The sequence below is a fragment of the Eurosta solidaginis genome, chromosome 3 (genome assembly GCF_040869045.1).
Source record: "Eurosta solidaginis isolate ZX-2024a chromosome 3, ASM4086904v1, whole genome shotgun sequence".
NCBI classification, from domain to species: Eukaryota; Metazoa; Arthropoda; class Insecta; order Diptera; family Tephritidae; genus Eurosta; species Eurosta solidaginis.
This window is the reverse complement of record NC_090321.1, coordinates 77,388,536-77,407,317: the sequence shown is the minus strand read 5'-3', so window position 1 is coordinate 77,407,317 and position 18,782 is coordinate 77,388,536. Positions and strand designations below refer to the sequence as shown.

General features: G+C 37.7%; 1 protein-coding gene across 3 annotated transcripts in view; it reads left to right on the top strand.

Moving 5' to 3' along the window:
- Positions 1 to 18,782, top strand: part of LOC137244025 (zinc finger protein draculin-like) — a 189,921-nt gene that overhangs the window by 30,362 nt on the left and 140,777 nt on the right. For all 3 annotated transcript variants that reach the window (XM_067772453.1, XM_067772454.1, XM_067772452.1), the window contains exon 2: positions 9,688 to 9,849. In XM_067772453.1, the coding sequence (XP_067628554.1) occupies positions 9,688 to 9,849 (162 nt within the window). The remainder of the gene's footprint in view (positions 1 to 9,687; positions 9,850 to 18,782) is intronic.

Genomic DNA, 18,782 nt, shown 5'->3' with positions numbered 1-18,782 from the left:
TCTATTCTACACATACGCATTTACACTAACACTAATAAATTACATTCTTAACATTTACATACTGAGTCAGCATATAAGTTTGACCTACTTTAAAAAATTTTAACTGTAGAAATATTTTGGCAGGCGCATTGATGCGGTCACGCTATTAACGAACTCGTCAATGCGCCAGTAGAAATGTAACCGTATACAGGTCTTGTTGTCGGCATTAGTAAGTGATGTTGAACTCCCGCTGCGTTGGGGTAAACGAAATGTATTTAGGTCGATATTGTAATGTGAATGCAATATGGGTGGTCTGCATAGAAAGTACATTGGCGTATTAGAATGTGCTGCATAATACTACAAACGTATTGACATAAGGAGGTACCATGCATAATACTACAACACCCTCCAGACACCTGCCGCCAATTATTTATGTCTCTTACTGGCAATTATTTATGTCTCTTACGTTATATTTTATGTCTCTATCGTTTCCTAATATTTTATGGATTACATAAGGGCTCTTATATTGTGGTATAAGTTTCTTATTACTTCCGACTGTTGTATCGACATTTCTCACGACAACGTAGTCGCCTATATGTTTGTCTTAGCCCCGAAGTGACCATTGCCGGAGCGTATGTTATTATATTCCTGCCTAGCTTGGATGGAATTCGATGTATCTTTGTGTATCTTCTCTAAATCCCGTCCATTATCTGGGCATATTTTGTTCTGAAAGATTTCAGTGAATTCGTCTACGACGACTCCTCTCTGCTCAACACCGAACAAAAGGTGACTGGGTGTACCCCGGCAGGTGCTATGGGTTGAGTTTATAGCATACTCAACCTCAAGTAATCTTTTAACCCAGTCATAATGGTTTATTTCGTTTGTTAACTTCCCTAACATAGATTTTAATATCCTGTTTACTCTTTCCACTTGCCCGTTGGTCTGCGGAGAGGCAGCAGCGACCTTGACATGACCTATGTTCTGCCTCGTCAAGAAAGCAACCAACTCCATGGATGTAAAATAGGTCCCTCTGTCACTTCGTCGTCTGCATTTATGACGTAGGCGATTCGTCGTCTGCTAAGGGCGTCAACATGGCTCATGGAAGCTCCCCGTCTATGCTTTATTTTGTAATTATAATTTTCAAGCTCAAGAGCCCATCTAGCGATTCGAGGGTTTAGTTGTTTTTTCTCCAGAGTCATTGTCAGTGCATTGCAGTCGGTAACTATTGCGAAGGGTATGCCCTCCAAGTATGGCCTGAATCTTCTTAGTGCGTATATTATAGATAAGGTTTCCAGCTCGAATCTATGGTACTTTGATTCGGCGCTGGAAGCAGTCTTGGAAAAGTATAAAATAGGGTGGAACTTCTTGTCATCTTGACGTTGCAGCAAAACAGCCAAAACGTATGCCACTGGCGTCGTAATGAAGTTCCGTTTCCCGTTCTGGAGGATATATAGCCAGGACTGGGCTTTTTACTTACGTAGACTTAAGATCCTGAAAGGCATTTTGTAGTATTCCCGTACGAGTCACAGTATACCCTAAGTTTCATCGTATCCAAATTTGCATTTATTGACATTGAGTTTCAAATTCCGTAGAGGGAGTCGTTCTAGTACAGCTTTCAATAAATCTTTGTGTTCTTCGAATTTTTCGGTTGCAAGAAGAATGTCGTCCATGTAAATGATGATATATTTATCGTCATCAATCGACATAACGGCAGGGTATACGTCGGAACTAATTACTGATTGAGTCATCATATCATAGCTACAAACTAGGTTCATAGCTATCTCTCATTTCTAATAACTTTTCCTTAGTGTATTTTCTTACGCTATTTTTTAATTCAATATAGAAAGTATGCAGAAAGTCAAACCCCAAAATAACTGGTATGTTCATATTCTCATTTGGTATAATATTTAATTCAATTTCGTTTCATTTATTTAAAAACTGTATTTTACGTTTCACTTTTTTAATATAATTAAATTATTTCTTCCAATGGCTTTGTAATTGGATTCGACTACATTGGAATGCTCTCATACAAAATTTTTTGGGCCAAGTGACGCCTTTTTGAAGCTAGCCGGACTGCTGGTGTCAAATAAAGAAAGTACTTTATCACATATTGTTTCCCTAGCCAATTTAAATGTTATACTTACAAAATTAAATGCGCCAATTGCGGCTTCCGCTAGGTCTGTTCGTCTGCAACAAAGGCCACATCATCCCGTGGTTTCAAAACTTTGGCCGGATTCGAGCAAGAACGATGGTCATGGCCCATGCGCCAACAGCGGAAGCATGCTCCATCTGGGCGTAGTGGATATCGGCAGTTGGACTTCATGTGCCCATGTCGCTAGCAATTAAAGCACAGCGTCGAATGTACTTTAGGTTTTGTTGTTCTTTGCCCAGTGTTTGTTGTTGTTGATTGTTATTTTAAGTTTGTTGTGATGAGCTGCTTGGGAGCATTTCCAGTGACGTTGGTCGCAGTAAATTTTTGTTGGTAGCGACTTACCAATGTCTTCAATTCGTCGAGAGTGCGTGCCATCATCAAGAGTTGAATGTTCTGAACCGAGTTCCCCATACCGTCGATGAAAAAATCTATTAGCTTAGTTTCGGCAATATTGGCACGCTTTGCGTTCGGCGGTCCGCGCCTTCTTTAGGGCGTCGTAGTTTAGTGCGGTTGTTGTTGATAGGAAGACTCGTGCACTTAGCGCACGGAGGAGAGCAAGAAGCTTGAAGCTATCTCCGTTGAATTTCGGGAGAGCGTGCTCGATATCTCCAAAGTCTAGACGTAGCTTTTTCTTGATGGAGACCCGACAGTCGAGATATTCGATTCTCTTGATTAGTGTCAAGATTTCAAGCCTCTTCTTCGATGCTACGACCTCTTAGTCTAGTTCGCTAAGGATTGTTATAGCTAGTTGGTCCCTAGCACTGTTGAAGGTAGTGGCTGTAGCAGCTGCAGCGGCATCGTCGGGGATATTATTGATATTGGCGGCATCGACAGTAAGTGCGGCGTTGGTTGTACTAGGATCGGCAGTGGCAGTATTAGCACTTAATATATTAGAGGCTTTGGCAGCATTAAAATAAATAAAAATAAAAATTGGCAGTATTAGTGTCTACTATATTGGTGGCAACGGCAGTAGTAGTGGCATGTATGTAGATTGAATGCTTAAAGGTCAGACGTGTTTTTGTTAGATCCGTGTCAGTTTTTAAATTGATGCGAATTATAAGCCATATTATTGATTTAAATAAATGTATTAAGAAATTGATGGCAAAATGCCGCCATCCGAGTGCAAAGAGAGCATGGTAAAATTAGTGCAAATAGACGATTCAATTTCATGTTCGGGGGGCTATGGTTCTTTTTTCTGCATAAAATGCAGCAATATGAAAAGACAAGAAATTAAATTGTTGAGTGAAAATGCGAATATAAAGTGGTTTTGCAATCAATGTTCGTTATGTGATACAAACACCAAATTCGTTGAAATCAAACATTTGATACAAAATTGTGACCAAAAGAGGCTCGGAAATGTAGAAATGAAGGACATTATTGAAGAAGCATTATTTAATAAGATTCAACAGTTGAAAGTCGGTCTAATGACAGACTTCAATTCACTCTTAGAACATAATGTGGAAATTAAAATAAATCAAATGAGAAAAGACATATTAGCAGAATTGGCACAAACAATGGAAACAAATAACGAAAAATTGACCGAAGTTTTATCGGGAAATAATGCAAGCAACAGCAACATAAATGTTAAAAACAAAATTGCATATGCAGAAGCAGCCGCACTAATATTAAAATAGGATAGTTATTAAACCAAAAGATAAAGCTAAGAAAAACAAACATACGAAAGTAGCGCTAAAAACAGTGATTGAACCAACAGAATGTCATGTAACACCAGTGCACAGTGTTTCGTGTAGAACAAGCTAGCTGGACAAAAACAAAGTTCTTATTCCAAGAAAAGTGTAATGAGAAATGAAAGAAAACAAACAAAATAATGGGATTTTTGCTTTTTTTTTGATATTTTTGCTCATATATATCGAGTAATTGAAGTAAGAAGGTAGGAGTGGCCGTAAAATGCATTGATTAATTTGCAAAATTCTTTTTGAATATTAAGCTTCATATTTATTTTAAGTGAACACTTTTATATAATTTTTTTCATGGATTCTAAGCTCGAAGGTAAGTAAAATTTTTTAATAGTAATTCTTTCGCAATTAGAGTATTTTCAATATATTTAACATTCCGTTATTAAGAAGAAAAGCTTTTTTTTCTCTATATTTTTAAATTTAGGGACAAAAAAGTTACATACATCCGCAGATATCCGGGCTAAATTTTACATATGCTATAGTCGCAAGTATTCTCTAATAGTCGAAAGAAAAAACCATTGCGAATTCTTTGCACATCTATTTTAATTTGTTTTTTTTTTTGCAGATTTAGTTATCTCTACAAATAAAATAGGATGTATGTACGTACCAGCTCCGACGAGATATTTGAACCATTAAAGCTGATCTACAAACGGCAAAACCAATTCCTAGGTACAGGGAACAAACAACAAGAGCACACCAAAAGTAAAAAGGCGAAGATCACTGACTTCAACCTGCCACAACCTACCGCACCAGTCACCAAGGCATAAAAACAGGTACATACAAAGCAATTCTAATGCAGGTATAACCACACAGGAACGCTACACAAAACAACCCCATTTGGTAGCATCTACGCCAATACCTGAATGTAATATAAATACTGCACAACTTGGATTGATAGTAGATAAACCAAAACCAGGTTTCGGCAATACTGCTCGTAGGTTTTTCGAAAATTCTGAGGTTAGTGCTGAGATTACGGGATTGGATGTTACGCCCATCAAAAGATTCGACACTCTCCTTCGCGCATTAGCATCTGGGTACAATATAAATATCCAAAGATTTGAAAAATTTGCGGTCGAGACTAAAAAACTATACATAGATCTCTATCCATGGTTTAATATGCCTGTTACAGTTCATAAAATCTTAGTGCATAGTACTGATATTATAAAATCAGCAATTTTACCTATTGGTCAACTTTCTGAGGAAGCACAGGAAGCCCGTAACAAAGATTTGAGACGATTCAGGGATGATAACACACAAAAGCAGTCGCGTGAAGCCACGAATAGAGATCTTATGAATATGTTGCTTATAACATCGGATCCTTTAGTTAACAGTTTTAGGGAGATACCTAAGAAAAAATTTAAAAGTCTGACTTCAGAAGTCTTAAATTTAATGTCCCCCGATAATGTTGAGGAGTCAGTAAATACCCCAGTTGTTTCAAGCTTTCACAGTAGTGTTGCTGATGCTCATGACTATTCCACAAGTGACTCATCGAATGAAAGTGATGATAGCGAATAATAACATAGTTATAAATGATAACCTACCCTATAACTTTTTCTTGGATCAGGTTTTATTTAATTTAAATCTATAGTCTTTTCTACTGTGTATGATACTTTACTTTTAAGTTTTTGTAATAAGTAATTTTCACATAATTAATTTAATTATTTACATTGTTATTAATATTATAATTTACTTTTACATTCCTGACTGGTACTATAAAATAATTTTGTAAAAATTGTAGTGCCAGGATAAATACTCAAATAAATACAAAATATGTATGTACATATGTACAGTCACTCACATAAATAAGTAGACACCCCTTTTTGGACAATTCTTACAATTTTCGCTTTCGCAAATTTATTTTAACTAATTTGCCATAAGAAAATTTGTCACGATCTATAACAAAAACTAAATTATATTTAAAAAATGTTTCAAAAATTCGACGAATTTTCATAAAAAATTTTAATTTTTTTTCCGAATTTCTAGAATTTTTTAGAGTATTGAGATTTGTAGTCCATTCAATTTAAGTACAATAAAGTAATATTCTTAAGTCCTTTAAATTTTTTTGGATCTATGTCACTTATTCACATGAGTTACTGTATATGAAATAAGCAAATGTATGCATATGAAGTAAAATTTTGAAAAAAATAAAAAAAAGAACATATTGCTGAAAAAAATGACGTAGTTGTAATAAATGACTGCATATGAAACGGAAAATCTCATAAAATAATTGAATTGAAGAATGCCCAGCATATAGAAGATACATTCAGGTTAAAACGAAACTAGAAAGTAGCAATCAAATAGGAGCATTCTAATTTGTCTGTATCACAATATAAATAGTATTTTAGGGAACAAAGCAGAATTTGAAAGACTTTGAAATTAAAAATCCAGCTTTAATACTGTGTGCTGAAACATGTACCACAAATAATAACGAATCAGGAGTTGAGCATACAAACTTATAACCTAGTCAGATGTGATTCACATAGTAGGCATACTGGTGGTGTTCTGGTGTATTTACATGATTCGATCGAATTTAGCATTAAGTATAATAAAGCAATAGCCAAAAATATGTCGTGTATTTTTATTAAATTGAAGCATTTTAACCCAAAATGGCAAATCGGTGTGGTTTATCACTCACCGAGCACAAGCGATGCGGATTTCATAAACTACTTACGTACCGTCTTAGGTAGTACTAGTGAGCTGTCTGTAAATAACATTCTTGTGGGCGATTTTAATATTAATTTAAATAATATGTCAACATATAGCATATAATTAGTTGAACTTTTTAAATCATACTGTATGTATCAAACAATTGATTTTGATACTCGTATAACCGATGTATCCAAAACAAAAATTGATTTACTTTTTTCGAATACTAAAGACATAGTGTGTGAAAAGTTAGATGATCACCAAATTTCCGATCATGAAACAATACAATTTAAGATAAAAATAAGCCCTAAATTTAGAATGACGAGCACTATAAAAATTACGTCATGGGAGTACTATAATATTGAATCACTTGCAAATCAATTGCGCATATGTGATTATAGCAATTTTGACAGAGTAAGTTTGGATAATAAAGATTTGATCATTAATATCAATATTTTGAGTGTTATTCAAAATCTAACTTATGAAAAAGTTGTTCAATTCAATTTAATGAATAAATGGTATGACAATGAGTTAGCCAATATGAGTAAATATAAATTTGAACTGTATAAACTGGCGCAAACTTCAGGAGAATGGGAAACATAAAAAAAAAATACAAAGAGCTTGTGAAAATTTAAAAAATCAAACATATGGAACATAAAATAAATAGTAGAAGCCATGATAGTAAAATTATGTGGAAACATTTCAAACAGGAAATAAGTATGGGAAAGGAAACTTCACCAATAAAGAAAATAGTAATAAATGGATTAATATATGATAATGAATCGGAAATTGCCAACAATTTAAATAAATATTTTGTGGATAGCATTCAAGAGATTTGTAGCAATATAGAAGTATTTGATAGAGATGCTAATATACCTAGTCTAACTAATTGTGTTTTTAAATTTGACCAAGTTAGCACGGATGACATACATCGTAAAAATAGTCAGTAAGTTTAAAGCCAAAAGAGGTGGAAAAAAATTGTTATCAGATGGTGTTGTGAAAGATGTAATACCATATTTAGGTTTTTTCTATGCTCAAATTATAAATGAAAGCAGTGGCATATTTCAAATTTGGAAAACCTCGACTATAGTCCCAATAGAAAAAGTTGCAAATACTATTAAAGCAGAGGAGCTGAGACCCATAAATACTTTGACCAGTGATGAGAAAATTTTAGAGCTGGTGGTTAAAAATCAATTAGTTCAATATCTAGAAAATAATAAGATACTTATACCACAACAGTCAGGATTTCGACAGAATCATTCTTGCGAAACAGCTTTAAACATGGTTATAGCTGAATGGATAGAAGAACTTAATAACAAAAAGTCGATCACTGCAGTTTTCATTGATCTCAAAAGAGCCTTTGATCAGAAAATATTATAAGAAAAATTAGCAAGCTTTGGGATTAAAGATATTGAATTAGATTGGTTTGATAATTTCTTAACAAATCGGAAACAAAGAGGAATAATTGGTTCCGCATGATCGGACGAAGTGGACGTTAAGATTGGTTTACCCCAAGGCTCTGTGCTAGCTCCAATTTTATTTAACATTTATATTAATGACATTAAGTCTATATTGAAATTCAGTACCATAAAAATATTTGAGGATGATGCACTAATTTCCATAAAAGGTAGGAATGAACATGAAATAAGAGAAAACTGCAAAGTGATTTAGATGCACTCTATATTTGGCTGTGTGATAACAGACTAAAAATCAATATTGAAAAAACTAAATATATGGTAATAACAAGGAAGAATATTGCTCATTTTGAAACTATTAAAATAAATAATACTAAAATTGAAAAGGTGCAGATGATTAAATATCTCGGCATTCAAATAGATTGTAAACTAAAATTTGATGGCCATGTTGATTATATAACAGTTAAAATAGCTAAAACAATATATTTCATTCAAAGAACCTGTAAAAACTTGAGTAGTTATTATAAAGCAAAATTATATAGGTCGATATTTGAGCCATACTTCATATATTGTTCTACTGTTTTCTTTAACTTGAAGGATTCGCAAATCGATAAACTGCAAAAAATGCAGAATAAAGCTATGCACTTTATATTAAGTAAACGTTTTGATACCCCCATTAAAGATATGCTACAAAGTTTGAATTGGACGAGCGTAAAACAGCAAATATTTTTCCACAGTATGAAGTTTATATACAACATAAAATCTAAAAACCAGAAATTTGCCTGATTATCTAAAAACAAGTATTAAATTTAACTACGAGGTTCATGACAGAAATACGAGGCAGAGAAATGATTTTAAATTACCTAATTACAAAACGGAGTCTGAAAAAAATAGTCTTTTTTACAAAGGGTTAAAATGCTTCAACAAATTACCTGCAAATATTAAGAATTGTGATAATAACTTATTTAAGACAAGATTATATGCTCAATCAATGAATATAAAATAAATATTAGGATTCGAATGAATTTGTGTTACATGTTTCAAATTCAAATTCATGTTTCGAATTCAAATACTAATTTAAGTTCAATTTCATACATAGTACATATTGTTAATTAATAATAATAAATGCTTTTAAGTGTTGACCTAGGCTCTAAGAGTCGTAATAAATAAATGAATAAATATCAATATTGACGGCATCGCCAGTTTCGTCAGAAGCAGAGGCTATTGTATTTGCTCCAGCTCCCACTACGCTCTGCAATAGGTTGCGCAACTGTTGCGTTGTGGCTGATGGAGGAAGTTCCACCCGGCCTCTTGTGGTGTATTCGTCAATTTTTGTTTTGGGTTGGCCATTTTAGTTATCCAATAAATATAAATTTTTCCAAATGGGGTGTGTGGTTGTCTCCACACCTGAGTTATAAAATTAACGATTTTATATGTATTTAAAGTCAATTACTAGAGAAATTTTTTCCTTGTTGAATAAAAGACGTGTCACGGTGTTCAATGTTCTAGCGGAAGTAAGTTCTTCCTCTTTTTCCTTTATTGCTCATCTCCATGTTTTGATATGTTAGCTGTGGTTATAAATACCTATTATCTATGAATATACTACAATATTCAGCTTTTGGTATGTAAGTAGAGTTACAGTATGTTTACAATAAGTTTACAATTTGCATCTTTACAAATAATTAAATTATGAATTCACTTTAATTCCATTGAGGTTATTGGACGTCATATTTTCATGATAATATGCATCTAACCTATTCTTAGTTTCTTTGATTATCTGTGTTTTTTATTTATTCAGATGCAAAGAAAATCTTGAAGATGGCAAGCAACTTAAACTTCAAGGCAACGAACTTGAGTGCGATATTTGTGGTAAATGTTATAGGCAAAAAGGCCATTTAAAGTATCATAAACGACTTCATAGCGGCGAAAAGCTTCATAAATGTGATATTTGTGAAATGCGGTAAGTTTTTTTATGTAACATTTACACTGGACCAAAAGCGTCAGCTTGGGTTCCAAATTCCAAATGCGACGCTTTTTATAAATGATTTGATCGTATTTCATCGCATCTGGCCTGAAAGTACGATCCACCTATGCAATATATGTCTTTATCGAATGTAAGCTAGTGCATTTTCTTGCGATGCATTGATGTCCTGGCATTCGCGTGGGAAAGGTTAAATAAAATGCGAATGACACCAATGTAAACGCTTTGAAATGGGGACTAACACAAAAATTCGTAAAAAAAATCACTAAAATCATCAACCCCAACACGAAATCTGCGCACATTTTTAGGCAATGTCACAAACTCGCAAACACAAAGTCACGAAATGATACAAATATTATAACTATTATTATATTTAAAAATCTCGTGTCACTTTGTGTGTCCGCGATGGCCTCCCAAACTCCTGAACCGATTTTGAATTTGTTTTGCACCCCGTGTGTAGTTTGATCTAACTTGAAAGATAGGATAGGTTATATCTCATATATGTATGTAAAATTAAATAAGCACGTGTACAAACATATCCACACCAACTGAAAAGAGGTGCACCACTGCGTATATGTAATATTTTATCTATATATATAAAAGAAAGTGGTGTTAGTTACACTATTTATAACTCAAGAACGGATGAACCGATTTGGCTGAAAATTGGTGGAGAGGTAGCTTAGAACCAGGAGACGGATATGGGATACTGTTTATCCCGTTCTGGCTAGGGTATTGAGATCAAAACGTGGACCTGCGTAATCCTGGGATGTGTTTGTACAATATGTGACTAGGGTCTCGAGCTATAAGCCAAAACGTGAACCCGGGTACCCCTAGAATGTGTTTATAGTATATGAATAACAAATGAAAGCTGTTGATGAGTGCTTTAGTAGAGGGTAATTTTCATACCCTGGGTGACTAGGGTCTCGAAATATAAGCCAAAACGTGGACCCGAGTATGCCTAGACAGTGTTTATACAATATGGATATCAAATGAATGCTGTTGCTGAGAGCTTTAAAGTAATTTTCATTGTGATATTCGATTTAGTCGCATCAACCTGGCAGAACTGATAAATATGTATGCGAAGCCGAAATAAAGACATGAATTAGTAATACCCACATACCTATTTACATACGTCCTATTCGATTTGCCTGAAATTTGGAATATAATGGGACTGAGACTCGGAGTGGGACTGGGACTGGAACAAAATACATACGACCCTCTAGGACTGGCAATATAGGATGAAGAAGAACGAGAAGAACTTGAGAGAAGAGAAACAAATTAAGGAGAAGGAGCCTGAGAAAGAGTGAGACGAAGATAGAGATAGATGATGCAAAAAAGACAGAGGAAAGATTTAATAAAAGGATTAAGAAACATTTGAGGAGGGGGGGGGGGGGGGGGGCGCGGAGGGCAGAGATAGACAGAAAAAGCTTTAGGCGGGTCAAATTTTATGGGGAAAAATGGGGGAAAAAACTTCAGGTGCACATCCAATTTCTGACTCTATGGGTCATACTAACCGAATAGCGGCTTCTTCCCAACCCGAATAGCGGATGTCACAAACAAAATACACGAAAATAAATGTCAAATTCGGATTCGGAGAGGGATATAAAATTTTCTAACAAAATTAGGGAGGCACGAAATTCATTTCAGACCTATGGTCCCGTGAACAATATTACTCAGTATGACCTATATATTCAGAAACTGGATGTGCCTTTTCAACAATAAATTTGACCCACCCTAATACATATGTATGTATTATAAAGGGTACATAGTAAAAAAAACGAATAACGTACCGTACACGTTCTATTTGCATTTTGTTTTCGAGGCTTGTTTCTATTCGATTGCAATGCTTATGTTATGTTATATTGCAAGTTTTATTTACAGCAGACACAGTGGTTTGGGTCTTCAAATACCATGCAAAGACGGTCGGTGCAATGCCAGATCTAGGTTTTCAATTTTTGATTTTTTTCGATAAAAGCCTAGAACAGGGATCCGACTGCTAATACGCGTCCAAAAATATCAGACCTCAGTATTAATAAGCCGAAGACGGAAAATGTTGAGTCGTTCAAAAGATATTAACGAAAAACCCAAAAATTAAGCCGGGTCCCTCCGAAACGGGGGGTGAGATTCATAATATTTTTGTGCACAACACTTTTTTCTTATTTGGCGGCCTTCCGTGCAAAACCCCTTTGTACACACAATGTTTACCTGTGTACAACAATTTTATAAAAACCACATGAAAATTGCCAACTTTAACTGCAAATATCTCATTTATTTTCCGCCATCAGATTATTGTTGTCGATGTCAGTCCGCGTCTTCTGACTCCTTTCCCGCAACGAGTATTAACAGTCGACCCCTCTAGTATTTACCCTTTTACTAACGAAGGCGAGTCATATCGACCGATATAACTCCTTTCGCCAGTAGCGAAGACATTGGAACCGTTTTGCTCCCTCAATTTACGGCAAATCTTTGCCTCGCCACGCACCAATATGGCTTCCATAAAATACACAGCACCAACACCGCACCAAATGCCGTAAACACCAAGATTAATTACGGACTAAATCAGGAAAAACCCATCATAGGACGGTGCTCGTGGCACTTGACCTGTCAAAAGCTTTTGACACAGTCAACCACGGCACGCTACTCCAAAACATAGAAGGCTCACACCTCCCCCCTTGTCTAAAAATATTGTCACGGATATTAGCATCACTAAGCTATACCATCACTAAGGCCATGCTAAGCGATATTTACGTCAATAATCAAATCATGTATACACATATAAAAGGCAGCCAAGAGATGTCACACACAGATGCATTTACTTATACGCCTGTGTGCGCGCGAGAGACTGTAAACTACAAACATTCACATCAATAATTCAATCTTTATGTATCTACATAAACGAATAAATAATTGCGTCTACACATATGTACCATGTACGAATACGAGCAGCGGAGAGTCAATGCGCAAACACATGCATATATCTGAGAAGTTTGAGAGCTACTGGACTAGTAGATTCTGGAAGCGCCTAAAAGATGTATAAAATTGTGCAAGTTTAGTTATAGCTGAGAAGTTTGAGAGCTCATGGACAATGCTAGTAGATTCTGGAAAAATGCGAACGAGGAAACCAAAGGGTATAAAAGGCAACAGATGTAGAGGCGCTGTAATTCAGTTTGAGTTGAGCTATCAATCAGTTTGCTTAAGCACGCGATCTGGCGGCCAATAGTAGAGTTTCATTTGAGTTATTAATCAGTTTGGTTATTAAGCCAGCGAGTAGCAAAGTATAAGTGTTATTGTGAATTTAGCGATACGAACCTAGCAAAAGGGCAAATAAGAGGATTTGCAGCAAATTCGTTACAATTGGTGTCAGAAGAGGAATTGTTGAATAAATTCTAAAGGACAACAAGGACATGGCAAAGTTCAGTGAATTAAAGATCCAGAAACTGATGAAGGAGTTGGGGAGCCGTGGATTGAATACAAGCGGCGTTAAACTTGAACTTCAGGCACGGCTACGAGAGGTAATGGAAGCAGAAGGAATTGATGTGGAAGAGTATGACTTTCATCTTGATGGCGAGGAAACACAAATTTCTTCGCAACTGGAAGAACAGAAGACGTATATGGTATCCCAACTGGAATCGCAGGAAACCCGTATAACATCACAATTGGAAGAACAGAAGACATATTTGGCATCTCAACTGGAAGCGCAAGAGGCACGTATATCTGAAATGTCGGCACAAATTTCGGAACAGGTATCATCGCAGCTCTTTGTGAAACTGGAAGAGCAGGATGCAAAAATTTTACAACTCGAGGACAAAATTGATGCCGAAATAGAAGCGTTAAAAGGTCGTATGGAGCAGTTACAACTAAACCGCCCAGCTGTTTCAGCAAGCAATCCAAAGGTAAAAACACCATCCTTTGACGGTTCTGTTCCTTTCCAGGTCTTTAAGCTACAGTTTGAGAAGACCGCAGCAGTGAACCAATGGAATGCTGAAGATAAAGTTGCAGCTCTGTTCGTGGCACTGAAAGGGCCTGCCGCGGAAATCTTACAGACCATCCCAGAGTACGAGCGGAACCACTACGAAACATTGATGAGCGCTTTAGAGAGACGTTACGGAAGCGAGCATAGGAAACAGATATTCCAAATTGAGTTGCAAAACCGCTACCAAAAAGCAAATGAGACATTGCAGGAGTTTGCTTCAGATATTGAAAGATTGGCTCATCTTGCAAATGCGGACGCACCCGTGGAATACACTGAAAGGGTAAAAATCCAGAGCTTCATAAATAGCATACGAGATGTGGAAACGAAGCGAGCTACATACGCAAACCCAAAGCTGACATTTGCTGAAACGGTATCACATGCATTGACTCAGGAAACGGCCTCACTATTGAGTAAACCAGCATACAAAGCTCATCGTATGGAAGTGGAAAGACCAGATTGGGTAGACACAATTTTGGAAGCACTGAAGGGATCACAACAGAAAAATGCCGGAGTTATTAAATGTTTCAAGTGCGGCAACCCAGGTCACATTGCACGTCATTGCGATCTTGGTCCTAATAGTTCCAACAATGTGGGTGGCCGTAAACGCAAAGCTGGCGGAAATGAGCAAGAGCGTGTCGGATGTAAAGAACGAAAAGTTGCCCCGGCTATTGAATGTCCTGTGATATCTGTATCGCAGATTGGAAGGAAATCAAGCAGTCTTACCATCAGAGGGAATGTGGATGGTAAAGAGCGTGTACTGACTGTAGATACGGGGGCATCTCATTCCTTGATCCGATCTGATTTGGTCAACAGGAGGGTAAAGTCATTACCTGGAGCAAGGTTGCGTACGGTCACAGGCGAGTATAATCAAGGCCAAGGCGAAGTGGTATGTGAGGTATTAATTGGAAAAGTCGTGGTTCTACACAAATTCGTTGTGGCGGAGATCGTTGATGAAGTCATATTGGGAGTGGACTTCTTGGTTGACCATGACGTCAGGATCGATATGCGGAGAAAAATTATGCGCTATAAGAATCAGGACATACCCCTTAACTTTAGTTTGGAAAAAGGGTTCAGCAGTAATCGGGCACTGGTGGAAAAGACTCGACAAAGACCACGAAAGTCAAAGGCAAAGGTTGATAGATCGAATGGGCCAAATAAATCAAAATCAAAAGTACCTGCGAGAGAAACACTGGCATTGAAAAAACCTAAAAGACGCAGGAAAACGAAGCAACGAATTTCCGAGAAAGAATGCGAGGGTAGTTTCAAGCCGGACCACTACTGTTGTGAAATGTGGGAACGATACCGATTATGCAAAGCAAATCCGTCCAGCGCAAGCTCTACGAAGTGGTTCATTGACCAAACAACAGAGTGTGAAGGAACGGCCCAGGGTAACGAGTAGTAAGATGAAACACTGGCATGACAAGAACTTTAATTCGGAAGGTTTCTTGGCGGGAGATTTGGTAATTTTAAACAACCCTCACCGGCGGAAAGGTGTTCCAGCCAAATTTCGGTGCAGTTGGGAAGGCCCGTACAAAATTGTGAAGAAGATCAGTGATACCATCTACCGCATACAAACCACTGGGAAACCACGGATTAGAAGAGTGGTACATTTGGAGATGCTAGCGGCAGTTAGATTGGGAGATTTGTCTGATCGGGACGATCAGACTTAGGTGGAGGGCAGTGTCACGGATATTAGCATCACTAAGCTATACCATCACTAAGGCCATGCTAAGCGATATTTACGTCAATAATCAAATCATGTATACACATATATAAGGCAGCCAAGAGATGTCACACACAGATGCATTTACTTATACGCCTATGTGCGCGCGAGAGACTGTAAACTACAAGCATTCACATCAATAGTTCAATCTTTATGTATCTACATAAACGAATAAATAATTGCGTCTACACATATGTACCATGTACGAATACGAGCAGCGGAGAGTCAATGCGCAAACACATGCATATATCTGAGAAGTTTGAGAGCTACTGGACTAGTAGATTCTGGAAGCGCCTAAAAGATGTATAAAATTGTGCAATTTTAGTTATAGCGGAGAAGTTTGAGAGCTCATGGACAATGCTAGTAGATTCTGGAAAAATGCGAACGAGGAAACCAAAGGGTATAAAAGGCAACAGATGTAGAGGCGCTGTAATTCAGTAATTCAGTTTGAGTTGAGCTATCAATCAGTTTGCTTAAGCATGCGATCTGGCGGCCAATAGTAGAGTTTCATTTGAGTTATTAATCAGTTTTGTTATTAAGCCAGCGAGTAGCAAAGTATAAGTGTTATTGTGAATTTAGCGATACGAACCTAGCAAAAGGGCAAATAAGAGGATTTGCAGCAAATTCGTTACAATATGTATCGCAAATTATATGAATGGTAGGCAAGCGTCGGTTCAATTTAGGAACGACATCTCAAAGCCTAGGTACCACAGGGTGTTGTCCTTTCCCCGCTTCTGTTTAATTTCTAGATATTAAAACTACCAGAAGGAGTTACAATCATTTCCTATGCTGACGATTGCACGCTTATGGCAACAGGACCTGGCCCCTCAATTGATGAATTAGTTTCTAAAATAAACAGCTATCTCCCCGATATTTCTAGTTTCTTCACCTCGCGCACCGATAAAATCCACGCCCGCTCTGCTTACGACGTGGAAGGAATAGATGGCGCAAATATTTGACTTCATGCCGATGGTGTCACACTACCGACTGTCAGTCACCCAAAGATTTTAGGAGTAACATTCGATAAAACTCTGACCTTCAAGACGCATGTCACCGAAATTTTATTTAAAGTAAAAAGCCGCAATAAAATCATCAATTCGCTTGCTGGCAGCACCTAGGGGAAAGATAAAGAAACGTTGGAAAGTGAAAGTAGTGAGGTGAAAGAGCTCAACATTCCAGAGCACAACGAAATGCTGAGCAGGCAGTTTTTGTTAAATTTCCACAAACCTAGCAAACAACTGCTTGATCTAGCCCCGCCTTCACGGGGGTTACGGAACATCTCCATAAGCACTATGACGAGATCCGGCACCTGCCAATACAACCGTTTGATCCAGACAAGCATAAGCAGGCCCTCGTCATTTGTCGCTACTTTCAGGTATTGGTATATTCGGGTTTTGACGCTGCAACATATTGTAACGAATTTACTGCAATTCCTCTTTTTTGCAACCTTCTACTAACGTTCGAATCACTAAACTGTTAAATAAATAACTCCACTATTCAATAGAGCAAAATGACCTTTATTAGACTACTTGAAATACACTTATACTTCGCAACTGTTAGCTTGCTGCTGATGCTGATCGTCCGTATCAGACAAATCTCTCGATCTAAACGCTGCTAGCTTCTTCAAATGAACCACTCTTCTATTTCGTGGTTTCCCAATTGTTTCTATACGGTAGATGTCATCACTGATCCTTTTCACAACTCTGCACGGGCTTTTCCAACTGCACCAACATTTGGATGGAACACCTTTCCGCCGGTGAGGCTTGTATAGCAGTACCAAATCTCACTCCAAGAAACCTTCCGAATTTTTGTTCTCGTCGTACCTGTGTTTCATCGTACTATTCATTATCCTGGTTCGTTCCCTCACACTCTGTTGTTTGGCCAATGAACTACTTCGTAGAGCTTGCGCTTGACGGATTGGCTTCGCATAATCAGTATCGTTCCGACGCTTCACAACAGTAGTGTGCCCTGGCTTGAAACCACCCTTGCATTGTTTCAGCGAAATTCTTTCCTTCGTTTTAGTGCGTCCATTTGGGTTTGTCAATGCCAGTGTCTCTCGCAGGTATCTTTTATTTTGCTTTGTTTGCCCCATTCGATCCATCAACCTTTGCCTTTGACTTTCGTGGTCTTTGTCAAGTCTTCTCGACCAGCACTAGCTTACTGCTGAACCCTTTCTCCAAACTGAAGTTAAGTGGCACATCCTGGTTCTTATAACGCATCACCCTTCTCTACATATCGATCTTGATTTCATGGTCAACCAAGAAATCCACTCCCAATATGACTCCATCAACAATCTCCGCCACAACGAATTTGGGTAAAACCATGACCTTCCCTATTAAGACTTCACATATCACTTCTCCCCGGACTTGGTTATACTCGCCAGTGACCGTACGCAACCTTGCTCCAGGTAATGGATTTACTCTCCTGTTGGCCAAATCAGATCGGATTAAGGAATGAGATTCGCCCGTATCTACAGTCAGTACACGTTCTTTGCCATCCACATTCCCTCTGACGGTAAGGCTGCTTGATTTCCTTCCAAGTTGCGACACAGATATCACAGGACATTCAATAGCTGGGGCAAGTTTTCGAACTTTACATCTGACTCTCTCTTGCTTATCTCCTCCAGCTTTGCGTTTACGGCCACCCAAGTTGGAACTACCAGGACCGGTGCTGCAATGACGAGCAATGTGACTTGGGTTACCGCACTTGAAACATTTGAATGCACCATTATTCTTCTGTTGCGTTCCTTTTAAAGCTTCTAAAATTGCGTCTAGCCACTCTGGCCTTTCTACTTCCACACGGCATGCTTTGAAAACTGGCTTACACAGAAGCGACGCGGTTTCCTAAATCAGAGCATGTGATACCGTTTCTGCGAATGTTGGCTTTGGGTTTCCGTATGTAGCTCGCTTTGTTTCGACGTCCCGTAGCCAGCCTTTCAACATCCGACGCAAACTCTTGCAATGTTTCACCAGGCCTCTGGAAGCGGTTCAGTAACTCTATTTGGTATATCTGTCTCCTATGCTCAGTTCCGTACCGTCTCTCTAGAGCGCCCATCAATGCTTCATAACAGTTCCGTTCGCTCTCTGGAATGGTTTGTAAAATCTCAGCTGCAGGCCCTTTCAATGCCATGAACAGTGCAGCAACTTTATCTTCAGCGTTCCAGTTGTTCACTGTTACGGTCTTCTCAAACTGAAGCTTAAACACCTGGAAAGGAAC